Raw genomic sequence first — 19,887 nt, forward strand, 5'->3', positions numbered from 1 at the left:
CCCACATTTATTCTCCAGCAGCTGTGGCAGGGTGGGAGAGGCAGAGGATTGGGGGTGGGGAGAGTCCCCGAGAGTGGCAGGCACTGGGGTAGGGGTTGGGTTCCGAGCAGGACTGGAGAAGCCATGCAGTGGTGGGTTTAGGATGGGGAGTCTAGGACAAAAGCTGACTGAGAACAGCTGGGGAGAGAATCTTCCATACATCCCAGGAATCCCCAGAGTGTAGAAGAGGGGCACTGGAGCACAGAGGCACAGCTTCCCACTTACTCCAGAATGGAGTGGAGGTGGGTGGGGCCTCGAGGTGGGGGGGTTGTTCTGAAATCCCAGTCTGAAACAGCCCGCCCCGTGACGCTATTTCCCAGAAATAAGAAAGAAGAAGAAGAGGCATAGATTCTACCAAGATGGAGTCTAGAACTCCTTGGAGTTGGGATGGTGTTGGTGGCGCTGTAACTCGGTGGAGCGCAATCCAGAACACTGAGGCAGGTCAGAATCTAGGGCTCAGCCCAGCAGAATCTAGAACACGGTAAGACTCCAGAGATTGTATGCAGTTTAGAATGCCAGGAACGCTTGGGAGGGGCATCTGGAACCCGGTGCAGGGAGGGGGAGGGCAGAGGCCAGAACGTTGGGCAGCAAGATCTAGAATTGGAGAGGGGGTGGTGAAGTGGGGGGCCCGTGGGGTAGGGGTAAGGCTGGCGCGGCGGAGGGAGCCATGGGGACACCTAGTGGCGGCAGGTGAGATTACATGACTGGCACAGGTGCTGGGCTGATGGGGCTGCGGGCATCCGGGTGCACGAAATCCGGGTTGACATAGGTGAAGCCTTGGAATTCGGTTTGGTCGATGCTGGCCAGAACTAGGCGGTCTGGGGGAGTCAACGCTGGCGCCGCCCGCGTGAAGAACTTGTCGAAGTTCTCGCCGCTGCGGCCACACTGTGGGAAACACCGCGAGGGAAACATGAAGTACTGGAGCTCATGGATGGATATTCCACCCTCTAGGGGCCAAGATTCTGTTCCCAGAAGGTGACTGACCGGGCGGGGTCTGAAAGGAGGCGCGATCTCTAATCGTTCCAGCCGTTCCCAGTCGATCCAGCGGAAAAAGCCATGAGCTCGGATGGTGGGTTCTCCATCTGGCCCCGAGCCCAGGCGCTTTGCTGGGTGCTTGGTTAGGAACTGCAGGAAACACAGAGAGAGACGGACAGACAGACAGAGTCCCGGACAGGGAGGCCCAGAGAACGACAGAGAGAGAGGAAGACAAGGAAGGAGGAACAGGGAGACAAGCATAGAGATCCAGAAAGAGCAGAATGGGGGGTGGGGTGGCAGGGGGGGGTAGATGGGACAGAGATGGGGGGAGGGAGTGGAAAGAAGAAAGGGAGAGAGAAAGAGGAAGAGGGGGAATGAATGAGATGGGGGAGATGGAACCCGGATCCAGAGACCCAGGGAGAGACAAAGAAAGAAGCCAAGTTAGGGTGTGAGGGTATGAGGGGCGGAGAAACCCAGAAAGAGAGGAAGGGAAATGGAAAGAATCCCAGATGGGGGACGGAGGGAGAGAGGGAGAGAGGGAGAGTGTCAGAGAGGGAGAAGGGGGGAGAGAGAGGAGATTGAAGACCCAGAGAAAAGCGGGCATAGAGATCCAGAGAGAGGAGGAGACTCAGAGGGAGGACAGATACCCAGAGAAGGTAAGAGACGAGCAGGGGCAGGGGTGGGGGACACAGAGGTCCGGAAGGAGAAGAGGATGGAGACCCAGGAGACAAATGCCCAGAGAGAGGGAGGAAGACCCCATATGAGGGCGGAGACTCAGAGAAAGGGGAGACAGAGACCCAGAGAGAGGAGAACAAAGATGCAGACGGTGGACAGAGATTCCCGAAGGACGCAGAAAAAAAGGTAGCAACACAGAAAGCCCCATGATATGTAGATGGAGGCAGAGGGGTGAGACAGAAGCCCAGAGAGAGATAGTCAGAGAGACATGGAGACGGGAGCTAGAAGCAGAAGTGTCCTAACATCTGTTGAACAGCTGCTGTAGGCTAGTCTCTTCCTCCTGCCTTAACTCCACAACCCCAGAGGAGGAGACGGAGGCTCCCAGAGTTTTGGTGACTTGCCCAACCGAGATCCCAAAGGAAGAAAAGTGGCAGGAGTTAGGTTCACCTGACCCAGCCAGTTCTGGAGAGGCAGGCCTTGGCCTTCCAGCACTTCCTGCCATGAGCTGGGGACAGGGGCTAGCACAGGAGGACAGGATAGAGGCCATCCTTGGACTACAGGTGGCAGCAAGGCACTATGTTATTGTTCTAACAAAATCTCTGTATTATATAAATTTTTTCAGCAGACGGGAGTAAAGCAACTTGAGGAACGGGAGCCTTTTCCTAAGGTGCACATAGACAATGTGTGGGCAGCCCTGGACAGCAGCAGTGGGGCATGTGGCTTATGGGTCTGGAGAATCTAGGAGTTAGGTCTCTCACCCCCTTGCAGATGGCCACAGCTTCCCGGGAAAGCGACTTGGGGTAGGTGACAGTTTGTTCCATGATGGCCTGGAACAGTTCCTCCTCGTCCTCCCCATCAAAGGGGGGCTAAGGAAGTAGAGAGGATAGTCAGAGACTTGGCAAACTACCTGGCCGCACCTTCCACACCCTCACTGCCCACCATGAACACAGCCCGCGCCTGGGCCCCCAAATTCCTAGGGAAAAATTTGACCAAACCGCAAAAGCTGTATGTTTCTCACTTTCAGACTCTGTTGTTTTCTATCTCAGATGCTTCAGCTCTCTGCACCTCTTTGCTGTTCTGTCTCTCTTTCTCTGCTATGTAAATTGGCAGGGTATTAATTAGGCAATGTGTCATTTAAAAAGAAGAGAGAAAAAACTGCAGGAAAAGCTGTAAAAGCATTCTCCAGGTTGGATGAGTGGCCTCCAGTCTTCTGGGATTAGCAAAAGCAGTACCCAGGCAAAGATTCTTTTTCTTTTTTTTGCGTTACACGGGCCTCTCACTGTTGTGGCCTCTCCCGTTGCAGAGCACAGGCTCCGGACGCGCAGGCCCAGGGGCCATGGCTCACGGGCCCAGCCGCTCCGCGGCATGTGGGGTCTTCCCGGACCGGGGCACGAACCCGCGTCCCCTGCATCGGCAGGTGGACTCTCAACCACTGCGCCACCAGGGAAGCCCTCTCAACCACTGCGCCACCAGGGAAGCCCTCTCAACCACTGCGCCACCAGGGAAGCCCCCAGGCAAAGGTTCTTAATGTGAGGTCTAGGGAGTCTGTTTATACCATTGTGGGGGGCCATGAATTTGGATGGGAAAAAACATGCATCTTTATTCTTTAAAATCTAAAACTGAAATTCAGCATTCATGGCAATTATAGGAAACAAACCCAAATAGTCGTAACTGTGACTTCATCACCAATGGAAATCACAGATATTTTCTTAGCACGTAAGAGTTGCAAATATCTCAAAAAATCAGTCATCTCTACTTCAAAATTACTGGTAGACCTTCCTATTTACTTCCTGTTCCTGTGAGATATTACCATTTAATTCATTAGTAGGATATCACATATAGGTCCATATTCTAGTATGTTTAGACAACCGTACACATTTAAGTTAAATTTATTTAGTTGGTTAAATTACTCAACTAAACCTTTAACATTTTGATAACCATATTTCAATATGATTGGCTTCTTTTGTAATGCTATTATCTTACTTCATGTGTTTAAAAACATTGTTCTGAGAAGGGGGTCCGTGACACAAGAAAGGTGAGGAACCCCTAGCCAGTGGGAAGACAATGCTTCAGAACCACGGAGAGCGCTCGCCCATCTGGCTGACCTTCCCCACAGCTTAGCACGCCTTATTAGCCTATAGACGGACATCCCTTCCTGACCTGCTCCTCCTGAGATAATGGCCATGTAACAGGTGGCACCCCATCCGTGTTGCCTTTAGTCAGACCAGCCTCCCCCCGACTTCCCTTACCTGCCCCGCCAACATCTCATACAGCAGGACCCCAAAGGACCACCAGTCGACAGACTTCCCATAGGGCTGGTAGGCAATGATCTAGCAGGGGAGGAAGGAAGGCAAGGGATTATGATTTGTGATTCAAGAAACCTAGGGCCCCTCTGGCTTCACCACCTGGGAACCCTACCCACTTTAAATGTTTTCAGCACAAACTTTTCCCATTCAGAACACTTTGGCTCCATCCTCTGGAAAATTTGGGAAACAAACTCTACCTACTTGGAACATTTCTTTGGTCCCAAATATAAAGACTATCTAAAGACCAAGTCGCAAGTTCCACCCATCCAGAAAATCTAGGTAACTGGACTCTCTCCTTACAATATCAGGTGCATAGGGCAGAATTTCAGAGACCAGAGAGTCTTAAATCTGGACACATATCAGATTCTTCTAGGGGACTGTTTTTTGGGTTTTTTAAAAAAATAAAATTAATTAATTAATTTTGGCTGCGTTGGGTCTTCGTTGCTGCACGTGGGCTTTCTCTAGTTGTGACGAGTGGGAGCTCCTCTTCGTTGCGGTGCGCGGGCTTCTCATTGTGGTGGCTTCTCTCGCTGTGCAGCACGGGCTCTAGGTGCACGGGCTTCAGTAGCTGTGGCAAGTGGGCTCAGTAGTTGTGGCTCACGGGCTCTAGAGCGCAGGCTCAGTAATTGTGGTGCATGGGCTTAGTTGCTCCGCGGCATGAGGGATCTTCCCGGACCAGGGCTCAAACCCGTGTCCCCTGCATTGGCAGGCGGATTCTTTTTTTTTTTGGCTGTGTCGGGTCTTCGTTGTTGCGCACGAGCTTTCTCTAGTTGCGGCGAGTGGGGACTACTCTTCCTTTCAGTACGCAGGCTTCTCACTGCGGTGGCCTCTCCCGTTGCAGAGCACGGGCTCTAAGGCATGTGGGCTTCAGTAGTTGTGGCACACGGGCTCTAGAGCGCAGTCTCAGTAGTTGTGGCACACGGGCTTAGTTGCTCCGTGGCATGTGGGATCTTCCCGGACCAGGGCCTGAACCCTTGTCCCTGCATCAGCAGGCAGACTCTTAACCACTGCGCCACCAGGGAAGCCCTAGGGGACTGTTTAAAGAGAGATGTCCCCAGCCCTGAAGAATTCCAGCCACGATAGGCCAGAGTCAGAGGCAGGGAGATGTGTGTATTTTTCAAAATCTCCCCAGGTGATTCTGATTACCAGCTATGTTTTGAAACCACTGGCATTGGTTACTTGGGCACTATCATAGGATCGCCAGGCAAGATCAAGGAGGGCACCAGCAACCCCACCTCCTCCATCAAGTGAGAAGTCAGGACGTGCTCTCAGTCTACTTATATACAGTCAGATCATTAGCTTCACCCCCCCTAACAAAATCAGAGCATACTGTGCCCACTTGAAATATTCAGGGGACACCCTGCATGTGCCTAATGTTCTAGGGGGATGGGGCCCACCCAGTCAGAGTACACCGGAAATCATCTCCACCTCCTTAGAACAGTCCAGTAACAGGCCCTGTCCTCCTAGAAGCCCTAGAGATGGTCCTGCTCTTCTCGAACATTCACCCACAGGTCCCCCCACTTTGCCTATTTAGAGACTCAGCTCCGCCCACTTACAACGCTCCGCACGAGCCTCTCTGCGCTGCTTGCTGTCGGAACACCCACGACTCAGGTAAAGACCCCAGGGTCAAGTCCCCATACCCTGAATACCAGACGACCAGCCGCACCTACTCAGTGAATTTGGAGCGCAACCCAAGCGGCGGAGGTAGGATTACCTCGGGGGCTATGTAGTCTGGGGTCCCACAGAAGGTGCGAGTCGTGGTCCCGGGGAAGACGTTCTCCTTACACATGCCAAAGTCAGTGATTTTGATGTGTCCTTCAGCATCCAGCATCACGTTGTCCAGTTTCAGGTCCCTGGGGATGGGAAGGGTACAGTTCAACGGGCTGGAGCCTTAAGTTCAAATTCCTTCTCTTCTGGGGGTCTGATTCCCTCCCCTGAAAGGCCTGGGACCGCTCACCGATAGATGATGCCCTGATTGTGAAGGAAGAAGAGGCCGATGGCGATTTCTGCTGCATAGAACCTGGAGGTGGAGGTGGGGAGTCAGAAGGACCGAGACTGGAGCCCACTCCCTTCCACCTTCCCTCTACCCTCCTCTCTTGGCCAAGACTCACGCTGCGTGGGGCTCCTTAAACTTGCCCAGCTGCTGAATGTGGTACATCAAGTCGCCCCCAGTGACATATTCCATCACAAAATACAGGCGATCCTGGGGAGGAGTGGACGGGACTTAGAGGCAAGGACACGCCCACCAGGGGTTGGAAACGTCCGTCCCTGCCCACTTGAGACAAAGGCTCTGGATCCACCCAATCAGAAATCCAGAGCAACTGTCTGTGCCCACAGGGAGGCCCGGAAGATTCTCAGCCACTGCAGAATCTCCACACCCTCCCATCCCCTGTTACTCCAAACTGTCAGGTGTTCCAGTCCTCCATTCTCGGAATTTAAGACTGAGGCCCACCATTTGCTTGAAATCCCTGGGATACTGAAACCTCTTTCCATACCCACTCACATGCATATGCAATCATGGCCACCTGTTAGGAACCAAAGTTGTTCGGGCCTCACTAGCAAATGATAGTAATTTTTAATTTACTTTTTATTTTTTTGGCCATGCCGTGCCACTTGCAGGATCTTGGCTCCCCGACCAGGGATTGAACCTGCGCCCCCTGCAGTGGAAGCATGGAGTCCTAACCACTGGACTGCCAGGGAATTCCCGATACAGTACTAATTTTTAAAAAACTCCAGGAAGGGGACTTCCCTGGTGGCACAGTGGTTAAGAATCAGCCTGCCAATGCAGGGGACACGGGTTCGAGCCCTGGTCCGGGAAGATCCCACAGGCCGTGGAGCAACTAAACCTGTGTGCCACAACTGCTGAAGCCCGCGCACCTAGAGCCCGTGCTCCACAACAAAAGAAGCCACCGCGATGAGAAGCCCGCGCACCGCAACGAAGAGTAGCCCCCGCTCGCGGCAACTAGAGAAAGCCCATGTGCAGCAATGAAGACCCAATGCAGCCAAAAATAAATAAATAAATGAATAAAAATTTAAACAAAACAAAACAAAACCTCCAGGAAGCTGGCTACGCCCACTCAGAGCTCTTGGAAGTAGAGTCACGCTCTCTCTAACCCCTGACAGTTCTGACTCGTTGTCCCATTCCACATACTTCGGGAAACACCCTGTTTCTGACAAGTCCTTAACTCAGAATCCAAGAGCGACAACCTCATCCCTCAGAGCCCACTTGTAGGCATGCTCACTTAGAAGACATTCTCCACGAATTCTTTTACTCCAGAAGCCCTTGCTCAAAAGACACCCACTCAAGACCTAGGGGATTCAGGCCACTCCCACGCAGGATCCTAGCCTCGTGGCCACGCCCTCCAGGGCACCTGCATTCTGGCCACGCCCACTGAGGAGCTGGCCACACCCAATCAGAGTTCACAGGGTTCTCCCGCCTTGCCAAAAACTCAGAGTCTCAAAGCAAATGCTTGATCCCTCCAGCGGGGATGAGGCACGGCTCCTGAGCCGGCCTCTGCCACCTCCTTTCTTACCGGGGTCTGGAAAGTGGAGTGAAGCTGGGTGAGAAAGTGGGGCCGGCCTCCGGGGCCTCGACCCCCCAGGGCTAACACGCGTTTCTCCACCAGGGTGCAGTCCACGTCGTCATCCTGGACAATCACGTCTTTCTTCAGGATCTTGATGGCATAGAGCTCATCGGAGCCCCTGCGCTCGGCCAGCATCACCTAGGGGCAGAGGCGGGAAAGGCCCAGTCCATCTTGGGAACCCAGAGGTGCAGGTCCCTACCCCTCCCTTTCAAGGACACAAACAAACGGAGTCCCAGGTCCTCCCTCTCCCTCTCAGGGGACCAGGTGCCCTGACTTTGCCAACTACTCCCTCAGAGAAAGTATCCACATCTTTATGCCTCTCCCCTCCAGGAACTCAAGAGGCCCCAGCAAACTCTCTTTGGGGACTCAATAGCCTAGCTCCCTCCCCCCTGCACTTCCTCTCTAAGAACCAGAAACCTGAGCCCCACCCCCAGACATTCTCCCCCTTCTCCCAGAGCCCCAGGAATCCAACCTTCCCAAAACTGCCTTTTCCTAGAACCATGAGGAAGCTGAAGTCTGAGATGTGCAGACGTCCAGGGCTTGCCCCGAAGAAACAGCGCTTGGAGTCGGTGGGACTAGGAGATGGGGAGGGGATGGGAGAGGAAGAAGGACCCATCCGCACCCTCTGTAAGAAAGGGGAGAGATCCGAAGCTAGTCAGGCCCCAGAAGGGGATAAGGAGGTGCCCTTCAGAGACACAGCACCCAAGAACGAAAGGGACGGGGAGAGATGGAAAGATGGAGAGAGAAAGAGTTGTCTCCACCCCCCTCTTTGGCTTAAGAACTTTCTCGGACTTCCCGTAGCCTGGAGGGTTTATGATTCAGCTAGCACTCAGATAGCTTACTATATGCCATGGATCCTCCAGGAGACCCTTGTCACCCACCCCACCCCCCATTTTCGAGAAGATGGCACAGAGACATTAAGTAACTTGCCCGAAGTCACACAGCAGGTAAAAAACAGAGCCAGAAATCAAAGTCCATTAAAGTCAGAGACTGTGTCGCCCTCCTTTCTGTTTTTCTACCGTCACCCAGCACATGACTTGGGTCTCAGCAGGAGTGTGTTGAGTGGATGAAGGTCTCAGGAGATGAGTGCTGAATGCACATCCTGTTGTTCTATGTTCAGAGCACACCCAGAATCTGAACACCTTTACCATCATTGTCCCCCCGGGCGAAGCCACTGGCAACTCCCCTCTGGGCCTTCACAATAGCCTTCTACCTCCTTCCACCATCTGTTCTTGACACAGAGGCAGTTATCTTGTCCAAATAGAAATCATCTCAGGCCACCTCCAATGCCCTCCCATCTCACCTGGTTTAAAAGCCAAAATCCGTCCAATAAATGACGAGGCTACCCCCACCCCTTCTCTCTCTGACTCCATCTCCTACTTCTTCCCACCCTCATCCCTCATCCCTCCCTCTGCTCCAGCCTCACTGCTGGTCTGGGCCTACCTCAGGGCCTTTGCACGTGATCTTCCCTCCGCCTGGAAGGCTCTCCACTATCCTCATGGCTCGCTATTTCATCTCCTTTATGTCTTTGCCCAAAGGTCACTTTCTCAGTGAAGGCTTCTCTGCTTACTGCTATTAAAATCTCAAAAAACAGCACTCCCTATCCTCTTTAGCATTTATTTTTCTCCATAATCACACACCACCTTCTGACATAGGATCATTCACTCCTTTATTTTGTTGAATGCCTTCCTCCAAGTGTAAGCCCCATGAGGGCAGGAGGTTGTCTCTCTCTCTCTCTTTCTCTCTCTCTCTCTCTCTCTCTCTCTCTCTCTCTCTCTCTCTCTCTCTCGTTTTCTGCTCTATCCCCAGTGATTAGAACCATGCCTTGCACACAGAGGGCTCAACAAAATGTTTTTTGAAAGAATAAATGGGAGAGAGAGAGAGAACGAGCGCATTATTCCTTCCTTGGCTTGGAAATCTCGTCTTCCTGTCCTTTGCCTGGGGAATCCTGCACTTCCTGTCTACGAACTTTTCTCTGACTCCCCCAGGTCCTGACAGAGGCTTAGGACTCCCTAGTGCCTGAGGCCATCTCCATGATCAAACACATTCCTTCCCTATCTGTAACTTTCTCCTATATTGAAAGAGGAGCTCCCCAGGGAATGGCCTGATTCTACTCCCAGAATAGGGCTTGGTTTACATAAAACCTCAGGAAATAGGTGTTCAGCAAGTCAAAAAACCAATGGAGGAGAGAAAGGCACAGTGATAAATCGGCAGAAAAACTCAAGGAGCAATTCAGGTGTCACCTCCTTAGGGAAGTCCTCCCTAACCACCTCCACCCCAACCCCCTGGCCCCAGGCTGGGGTTAGTGCCTCCTCTATGCTTCTTTGTTCCCTGGGCTACCTCTAATTTAGCACATCATGCTGAAATCTGAGTATTTGTGACTGTGTCCCTACCTTGAGGAGTTGCCTGAGGGTCAGATTCGGCTCTGGAGAGCTAGGATTACTCAGCAAGCACAAGACCTGCCACCAAGTATGTGCTCAATCCATGTGTGTGGAAATGAAGACAGATATTGGAGGAGAGAGAGGTGGGGGAACAGATACAGACCACCAGGAAAGGAAACTGTCTCCATTCCAGGCCTCCAGCTCTGCTCACCTCATACAGTTCCAGGGGGTAGTTACAGGCCTGGGGGAGAAGAAAGCCAGAGTCAGAGCCCCCAGAGAGGTAGGAGTTTGCCCTAAAGCAGGGGATGGGGGTCCCCAGACCCCCAAGCCAGGGGGATGGACAGGAACTCTAATTCCCAGCAGTGCCCTAGAAGAGCAGAAAGAACTCCAGGGTTTTCTGGGAATTTTAGTCCCAGGGCCAGTGGGCAACGAGCGATGGAGTTTGGGAAAGGCCAGCTCTGAACTGTGGGTGACTGGGCTGGGCTCCTGGCGGGGAAGCCGGGGTCTGGGTACCTCGAACTTCTGGAGGAGGCTGCAGTTGTCAGCATCAGCCACGGGCACATTGTAATATTCGCCCTCCTCCTGGTTCAGTAACTTGTACCTGACATACAGACGGAGACCAGAGCGGGGCAGGAGTAGGGGAGACGGACGGGGACGGGGGGCACCCGCGGGAGAGGCAGAGACATCAGAAGGGGGGAAGGGACAGAGAGACAGAGAAGGAGAGAGAAAGAGTGAGATAAGGAGAGAGGGGCGGGGGAAAGAGAGAAAGAAGCACAGGGAGGTAGAAAAGATAGTGCCCTAGAGGAGAGAGACCACCCACGGAAGTCGACGCAGATGCCGGGGCCCCGCCCCCAGCCCCGCCCGCCCCCGCCCCCGCCCCCGCCCTCACCAGCCGTCCACGGGAACCTTGAGCAGCTCCGAGACGCCAAAGGACATGGCACCCATGAAGTCGTTGCGGGAAGTCCGGTCCCAGTCCCACACCTCCACGCTGAGCCGGCGCTCCACGTCCCCCGGCTTCAGGTTGCTGCGGGAAGGGAGTGGCAGGGTGAGGGGCCCAGCTCTTGGCTGCCCACCTTTCCGCCCTGGGGAAGAGCAGGCAAACCCGGTGAGCTGGGGCCTGTTTCCTGCTCCGTGAAGTGTTTTGCACCCCCCAGGTCCTGCGGAAGAGCGTCTCTCTCCCTGTCTGGGCCCTAAGTAAACCTAGACAGCGCTCTCAGTCTCCCTCCCTCCCTGGCTCTTCCCCGTCTCTGTCTCCTGGCCTTTCTCTCCAGGCCTCTCCCTTTCGCGGGGCCCCTCTCCTCCCTCTAGATCTGTCCGTCTGTCTTTCTGTCACTTGCCTTCTCTTTCCCTCCCTGCCACCCACCCATCGCCATTCCTTCTGTGTCTCTCTTTGGGTTTATGTCTCTTCTTCTGAGTCGCAGGGTCTGTCCACCTCTCTCTCGGATCCCTGTCTCATTCTAAAGTGGTGAGCTTTGATGGAGATGAAACACACCGATGTCTGTCTCTTGCCTTCTGTGTCTCCGTCCCTCTCCCTCAACCACGTCATTTTCTTCCCCCACCACCTTCTTCTGCCCTTTTTGGGATTCCCCCAATCCTAACACCTGCTCTCCGGGGTGTTCTGGGCCACCAGGACCCTCAGATCATTCTCTATCAGTCATTACAGCCTCCCCTGCACCCGAGGCTCACAACACAAAGGTCTCGTTCCACACAGGGTTTAGCGTGGCTTTCACCGTCCGGGTCTTCTGTTTTGTCAAATTCCGAGGATCTGGGATGAGCTTCAGTTTCACATAGGGATCAGACAGACCATTGGGGTCCATTGGGATGAGGTTACGGGCCTCGCCAACTGAGCCGGGAGGGGAAGGAGGGTAGATGGGGTTAGAGATCCAGGAAGAAGCCCCCGAGCCTTCCCCCAGCCAGCAATCAAGAATTCCAATCTCTCAGCAGCCTCTCTCAAGACCCAGGTGTTTTTGATCTTTCACTTCTCCAGTGCCCAGAAGACAGGGCATGAAGCCCTTTCCCCAGCCAGTTACCCAGAAATCAAACCCAAAGCCCCTGGCTCCATCAGGACCCAGGAGTCGGGACCCTGGCCATATCACCACTAGTAAACCCGAACCTCCTTCGGAACCAGCTCTTCTCTCATTCCCCACCCCCCACCCCTCCACCCCCAGGACCTTGATGCCCAGAACAGCCATTAAGAGGCGCTGAAAGTCGCCAGAGGCTTGGCTGGAGAAGGGGCCTCGAGCTAGAAGGGGCGCGGCCGAGTGGTGTTCAGCTTTTGCAGGCGGGGTCAGGAGTGTGGGTGCGACCTTCGCGAGGGGCGTGGCCTTTCTGAGTCAGGGGGAGGGGCGGGGTGGGCAGCTCAGGGGAATTCAATCGGTGCCTCACGCTCCCGTAAAGGGGCAGGGCCAGGCGAGGGGGCGGGGTCTCACCCGTGACGTGGATCTCATCCGAAGTGGGAGCCCTGATTTCCAGCTGCAGGCGGCCGCGGCGCTCCGTGTGGTCCACACCGCACAGAGAGGGCACGCTGCGCACACAGCGCCGGTGCACGTTCATCTCGCAGCCTGGGGGGACAGAACTGAGGGTAGCACTTCAGGTCCCACCCTTAACCCCTGACTCCATTCCCCAGCATTTACCGGAAACCCAGACACTGCACTTTTGCAGGGGCCCCGGAAGCGCCAAGTTCTGGCGGGCGCAGCAAGCGTAGACTCACAGGAGCACTTCATGCCCTGGTGCACCAGCCCGTAAAGGAGGGAGCCACAGTGGTCGCAGAAGGTGGGGCTGCTGTAGCTGTGCAGACGGAACTTGTGCTTGTTCCGGGGATCCTGGGGGCAGGGAGGAGCCGGTCAGAGGGGGTCTGCAGGGCGTCCTAAAAGAACAGCCCCCCGGACTCTTTCTCTTCCGCCCTGCTCTCCCAGTCTTCCTGCGGCTCCACCTCACTCATTCACTCTACAATATTTATTGAGCACATCCTGTGTGCCAGGCACGGTTCCTGGTGCCGGGACCCAGCCCTGAGCAAAACAAAGGAAAACTCCTGTCCACGTGGACTTTACTTTCTAATGGAGGGAGAGAGAAAATAAACACGATATGTAAAATATATAGTATTACAGATGGTAATAGGTGCTCTGGACAAAAATGAAGTAGGGAAGGGGATTGTGAAATAGAGTGATCAGCGAAGGTTTCACTAACAAGGTGGCATTTGGGAAGAACCTGAAGGAAGTGTAGGCTTCCAAAGTCCCATAGTCCCTAATCCCCAACCTTCCACAAGCTGTTCTCCAAGGACTTGTGGGCCACCATGAACCTCAGATCATTCACTGTCAGCCTCTGTCAATGTCTACCAGCTGATGATCTGCCTACTCTGAGCCCCGTGTGGGATGGAGAATATGACCTCTCAGTTTTAGGGACCCAGGCGTCCTAAATGAAACATTAAGTGTAATCAACAGAGCAGTGTCTGGCATGTTAGATGTGCTCCGTAGTGTTACCGCTTTCATTACTGCCATGGTTATTATTAGTGATTTTATCGCAGCCCCCACATACCCTTGGGTTTAATCAAGAGCTGGGCCACTTCCCAGCTGCGTGATTTCAGACAAGTGCCCAATTTTGAGCCTCAGCGCCCTCCTCTGCCCAGTGGAAATAAACAATGTATATCTTGAAGAGATGCTAAATGTCGAGTCCAATTAAGCACGCATTTAAGACACCAGTAAAAGCATTCCTCCTTCCACCCTCAGCAATGTCTGAGTGTTAAGTAATCTGATATTTGCCTTTTTCTAAGAATGCATTGCAAGAGTTATCCCTAGGGTGAAAATTCAGGACATTCTTGGGCTTTTACTTATTTTGCAGTTTAGTGGGGATTCTATTTTGGATTATACTTGGACGGAGGGAGGGTGTTGGCAGTTGCATGTGCTGGACCTCTAAAGATCTTCAGCTGACCCTAGCTCAAAGTGTTCCTGCCGCATGAAATGAGATGCTGTGGGTGAAAATTCCCAGCAGGGCACCTGACATAGAAGCTGTTGCAATTATTCTCAAGGTGAAAGTAGCTATTAAAAAGGAGACAGGGGCCTCCCTGGTGGCGCAGTGGTTGGGAGTCCGCCTGCCGATGCAGGGGATGCGGGTTCGTGCCCCGGTCTGGGAGGATCCCGTGTGCCGGGGAGCGGCTGGGCCCGTGAGCCATGGCCGCTGAGCCTGCGCGTCCGGAGCCTGCGCGTCCGGAGCCTGCGCGTCCGGAGCCTGTGCTCCGCGGCGGGGGAGGCCACGGCAGTGAGAGGCCCGCATACCGCAAAAAAAAAAAAAAAAAAAAAAAGGAGACAGTACTGGGGCTCCAGTTCGAAAGATTAGGGTCCAGATTTTTGACTCTGCCGACCACCCAGCTGTGTGGCCTCCCGCCACACCACCCTTTTTAGAGACTCAGGTTTCCTCCCCATAAAATGGGGCCGTGAGCCCTCCCTGAAAGGGTTCTTGTGAAGATTGAATGAAATCATGCTTGTCAAGCCCTGAGCATTCCTTAAGCCTTTGATCTGTGTCGCTGACAACAAGATTAAAAGCTTAGTGCGTCACAAAGAAAAAGAAAGCCAGAGCGATATAGAGGAAAGACCTTGTCCTCTGTTTCCTCATCAGTAATAGCAATCATTTTACAATGATAATAATTAATACTTTGTGTCTGGCTACGTACCCGGTGCTGTCCCAAGTATTTGACTCATTTAGTCCTTAAAACAGTCCTATAAGATGAGGGCATGGTTACCATCCCCATTTTATAGACAAGGAACTCCAGAGGTGCAGAGAGGTAAATAAACTTTTGGAAGGTCACAGAACCAATACGCGGTGGAGGTGGGATTCAAGCCCAGGTGTCCTGGCCCAGGAGCCTCGGTCAGATGAGGACAGGAACAACACCTAACCTTATAAGCTGTTAAGCAGACTCAGTCCTATACTATATACAAGATACCTGATGAGTGCACGCAATGAGCCCTGGATGAATCAGATGTAGTGTTTGTTGGTGGTGGAGGCAGGCAGGCGAGGCAGCCAATCATAACATATATAGGGGCTGGTAGACAGTGGTGCTCGATATGTGTTCTCAAAAGTCACATCCCCTATGTAAACTTCAGTTTTCTTGACCTGACAAGCTGGCAAAATGCCTCATGGACTTCCGTGGTGCTCTCTCTCCCTCTCTCTCATTCTGCCTCTTTCTCCATCTGCTAACCATAAAACCATTTCCAGCCCTGTGTCAGACCCCGGGCTCTTATCCTGCCTGACTTCCCTGAAAACAAGCCTGGGCGCGGTGGGGGTGGGGGGGTGGGGGACTTCCCGGGCTTCCCTGGTGGCACAGTGGTTAAGAATCCACCTGCCAGTGCAGGGGACACGGGTTCGAGCCCTGGTCCGGGAAGATCCCACATGCCGCGGAGCAACTAAGTCTGTGGGCCACGACTACTGAGCCTGTGCTCTAGAGCCCGCGAGCCACAGCTACTGAGCCCACGTGCCACAACTACTGAAGCCCGCAGGCCTAGAGCCCGTGCTCCACAAGAAGAGAAGCCACCGTAATGAGAAGCACTTGCACTGCAACGAAGAGTAGCCCCCGCTCGCCGCAACTAGAGAAAGGCTGCACGCAGTGAAGACCCAATGCAGCCAAACATAAATAAATTGATTAAATAAATTAAAAATAAACAAGACTGGGGGCATCTAGACTCGTGCTGTCCTACATGGTAGCCCTAACCACAGGTGGCTATTTAACTGGAAATCAGTGGATAAACAAGTTCCTAATGTATAGCAAAGGGAACTATATTCAATATCCTGTGATAAACCATAACGGAAAAGAATATTAAAAAAGAATGTATAGGGCTTCCCTGGTGGCGCAGTGGTTGAGAGTCCGCCTGCCGATGCAGGGGACGCGGGTTCGTACCCCGGTCCGGGAGGATCCCACATGCCGCAGGGCGGCTGGGCCCGTGAGCCATGGCCGCTGAGCCCGCACATCCGGAGCCTGTGCTCCTCAACGGGAGAGGCCACAGCAGTGAGAGGCCCGCGTACCGCAAAAAAAAAAAAAAAAAAAAAAAAAAAAAGAATGTATATATGTGTATAACTGAGTTACTTTGCTGTACAGCAAGAGATTGGCATAACATTGTAAATCGACTATACTTCAATAAAAAAATAAATTGAAATCAATTCAAATTAAATGGGATTTAAATTTCTGTCCCTCAGCAGTTAGCTGTGGTGGCTGGCAGCTGGACGGCGAAGATACAGAACGCTTCCATCATTGCAGAAAGTTCTATTGGTCAACAGTGGACGGTGAGCCTCATTATACAGAGGGGGAAACTGAGGCTCAGAGAGAAGAGCCCCACAGCCAGAAAGAAAGTGAAGGAGGGATCAGGGGTAGGCAGGCAAGGTGGACAGTTCTTGTAAGCCCCTGATGTTGGGGGGTTGGGGGAGGGAGAGAACGGTTGTGTGTATCTGTGTGAGCGCACCTGGGGGATCTGTACATGCACGTGTGTGTGCATACACGGGGGTCTAATATGCATATATATGTGTGTGTGTGTGTGTACACAGGGGTCTGTATATGCATATGTATGTGTGTGTGTGTGTGCGTGCACACGGGCAGGGTGTCTGAAAATGCACATGTATGTGCATGTGTATGACAGGATCTCTCTGGGCTTCCCTCTCTCAGCACCTCCTAAGCAGTTATCCTTATCTACCATTTTCTATTCTAGTTTCCCGTTCTGGGTATCTACCGCCCTGTCTCTCTGAGTTTCTCTGTCTCTGTCTCTCCCAGTCTTTCTGGGTCCCCTTTTCCTTCGTCCTGTGTCACTGTCTCCGTTCCATTGCTCTCACTCTCTCTGCCCCAATCTCTCTGTCTGGGTCTCTGTTTTTTTCTGCACCTCTGGGTTCTCTCTCTGTCTCATCTCAGGATCTCGGTGCTTGCATCGATTTCTCTCTCTGTCTCTCTGTCTCTCTCTCTGTCCCTCAGCTCTCTATTTTTTAAATCTCTTGACTCCTGGATCACAGCCCACATCCATGCTGAGTTCCCCTCACCCCGCCTCCTCTTTGTCCCCCGCCTGGGTCCCCAGCCTGTCTTGGTCCCCTCTCATTCCCCCTTTCCAGGCCAAGGGCAGGGAATCTGGGCCAGACTAGCTCTCCCTATCTCTCCAGCCCCCCTCCCCTCCCAGCCTCAAAAATAGCAGGAGAAATTGGGACGGACGCCGAGGGGGTGAGGGCGGGGGCACAGCCCGAGGAGGAAGAACCAGGTGTCTGGGCACTCACGTCTGTCTGGGGGCCCTTCCCAGCGCCTGGACACTCGAAGGTCACAAATTCGTGGCATCGTCGATGAACCACAAAGCTGCAGACTGAAGGTGAGAATCATAGAGACACAGAGACAGAGAGAGACCCCAGTGGACAGAAAATCAGAAACAGAGGAGACCCAGACAGAAAGAAAACCAGGAGAGGATGATCCCCATAGAGTTCAATACAGAGAAAATCAAAGAGACCTTGACATGCAGAGAGACAGAGACAGAGACACTGGGAGACAGAAATTCAAAACGTGGACCCAAAGAAAGAAACAGAGATGCAGAGAATCACAGAAACAGAGAAAGCACAGAGAGCCCAATGCATACCCACAGCCAAAGGGAGACAGAGACACAGAGATAGAGAGACAGAGAGAGAGACAAAGACAGAGAGACAACGAGAGAGGAAGACAGAGAAAGACAGAAAGAGATGGAGACAGAGAGAGAAAACAGGATCCCATTGACACAGACCCACAGACAGCGATAAGAAAGCCAGGAGAGAGGCAGGCCAACTAGAAGAGAGGAAACACAGGGAGAGGTCCTCCAACAGAACAGAGAGCATCAACTTGGGCAGAAGTGAGTCTGGGGGCGCCGCTGCCGGCCCGCCCCCCTCCCTGACTCACTCGGATCTCAGCAGTAGCAGCTGGTGCTTTAGGACTCGGCTCCCTCTCCCGGCCCCCATAACTGCCGGCCCCACCCGGCCCCCATCCGCCCATCGGTGACCCCACCCGGCCGGCCCCTGCCTAGGACGGTGGTGTTGTCATGGCAACGGCAGCCTGGGGGGGGCTCTGACTTTGCATCTCCAGCCCCCCCTCCCTTCAGCTCCCCTTTTCCAAATCTCACTGTTCCCATGGCAACAGATTCTCCAAATATCTGTCCCCACCTGGAGCCGGCCGAGGGAGGGGCCCCCAGCACCACCTCCGCGTTGGCCCCGCCGTCAGAGCACCCTCCCCACTGCAGGTTGTGTCTCTGCCACACCCCCCCGCCCCGGGCTCCCCCGCGCCTCTCTGGGGACCAGAGAACACGTGTGTCAAGCAGCCTAGGCTGTGGGGCCCCAGCCTCCACCCTCCTGAGGGTCCTGGTAGTCCAGGTCCCCAGCTCTTACCTTGACACTGCAGGCCCTGTTTTCCAATCCCCCTGTAAGAGTCAAGGCTCTGAGGTCAGTGCAGAAAAGAGAGGTCCAGACCTCTCACCTCTGCCAGTCATAGGAGGCCTGAGTCCTCCCATCCTCCTCCTGCAGGACCCAGGAGTCTGAGCCCCACCTGCCTCTCCTTTCCAGAACCTAGAAATTCTGGCTCCCCAGACTCTCTTCTCTCAGACCCAGGAGCCCAGGCCCCCAGCCCCTTCCTTCAGATCCAGAAGTCCAGGGCCCCAGCCCCTCCTCTCTCTGACCCAGGAATCCAGGCCCAGGCCCCTAGACCCCTCCTACCCTAGGGCCAGGAGCCAGGGCTGCAGCCCCCTCTTTCCTTATCACTGTGGGGTCTGGTGCGTCAGGGGTCTTTAGCCCTAGTCTCCTTATCCCTCAGGGCCCCAGCCCCCTTCCCTCACCATATGAAGTCAGTGCAGTGGCTGCAGAAGGTTGGCTGCTTGAAGAAGCGAGCGGTGAACTTGTGGCTCTTGACTTCGTGGACCACCTTCTGCCTCAGAGCCCCCTTTCTGCAAAACAGGGGCCGGGGTCCCCCCTCTGAATCGCCTCCGCCGGGGCCCAGGCCTGCCATGGCCCCAGGAACGTAGCAGGGACCAGGATCCTGCCTTTCTCGGGAAACAGGTGGAAAGGCAAGGAGCCGAAGGCTCGGAAGAGCAAAAGAGCCGGCGGGAGATTTCCGAGGTGGGAAGGAGAGGGGCGAGGCACCTCCGGGAGCGGAGCGCGCAGGACAGGGAGCGGCACCCCGGGGCGCGCCGGCTCCGCCAGGGGGAGCGGGCGAGTGGGGCGGAGAGCCGAGGGCAAGGGCGCGGAGGAGCCGGAGGCACGGGCGGCGGCGGTGGTGGGAGCTCCAGCTCAGGCACCTGCTGAAATGTGGGAGCCCCGGGTGGGGGGAGGCGTTGCCATGACGACCGAGAGGCGGGGTTTCGGCTTAAAGGCGTCCCCCTCCTTGAGACCTGGGACAAATGCCCTCCCCTCCAACACACACACACGTGCGCACACCCACGCCGGGGGCTGGCTGAAGGGAGGGGGCATCCTCCGAGCCGTGCCCTGCCCCCTCTCCAATCTGTTGCCCGGCTCCGTCTTCCTCCCCGACTAGGGTGCCTCGGTGAGTCCTGTTAGGCCACTGCAGCTCCTCTCCGATCTCTGTGTCTGATTGTGTCACTGTTTCATTGCACAAACTTTGTATTAGTGCTGGGGTCCAATGGTGAGCAGGGAGGCTTGGTGTCTCACTTTTTCTGATGCCACCCGAGTCTTGATTTCTCTCTCTAGGCTTCTGTGAATTTGTACTTCTAGGTCTCCCTCTGGGAGTGTCCATTTCCCGGGGTCTCTGTTCCTTTCCCTAGTCCTGGCGCTCTCTCTGTCTCTCTGGGTGGGTCTGGGTTCCTTTCCTTATCTCTGAGAATTTGTTTTGTTTTGTTTTGTTTTTGCGGTACGAAGACCTCTCCCTGTTGTGGCCTCTCCCGTTGCGGAGCACAGGCTCCGGACGCGCAGGCTCAGCGGCCATGGTTCAGGGGCCCAGCT

General features: G+C 54.2%; 1 protein-coding gene across 1 annotated transcript; it reads right to left on the reverse strand.

Annotated features, from left to right (window-relative positions):
• Positions 1–24: 24 nt before the first annotated feature.
• On the reverse strand, positions 25–18,937 carry PRKCG (protein kinase C gamma). Its single transcript, XM_060085373.1, has 18 exons — positions 18,768–18,937; positions 18,325–18,356; positions 17,200–17,282; positions 12,671–12,782; positions 12,390–12,521; positions 11,647–11,803; positions 10,850–10,984; positions 10,474–10,561; positions 10,172–10,201; positions 8,052–8,204; positions 7,529–7,717; positions 6,107–6,198; positions 5,953–6,015; positions 5,710–5,848; positions 3,939–4,019; positions 2,448–2,555; positions 1,024–1,164; positions 25–924 (listed from the first exon to the last, which is right to left on the reverse strand). The coding sequence occupies exons 1-18, from the start codon at positions 18,935–18,937 to the stop codon at positions 736–738; spliced, it is 2,094 nt and encodes a 697-aa protein (XP_059941356.1). The 3' UTR covers positions 25–735.
• Between the last annotated feature and the right edge of the window lie 950 nt (positions 18,938–19,887).

The sequence above is a fragment of the Mesoplodon densirostris genome, chromosome 19 (genome assembly GCF_025265405.1).
Source record: "Mesoplodon densirostris isolate mMesDen1 chromosome 19, mMesDen1 primary haplotype, whole genome shotgun sequence".
Taxonomy (NCBI): Eukaryota; Metazoa; Chordata; class Mammalia; order Artiodactyla; family Ziphiidae; genus Mesoplodon; species Mesoplodon densirostris.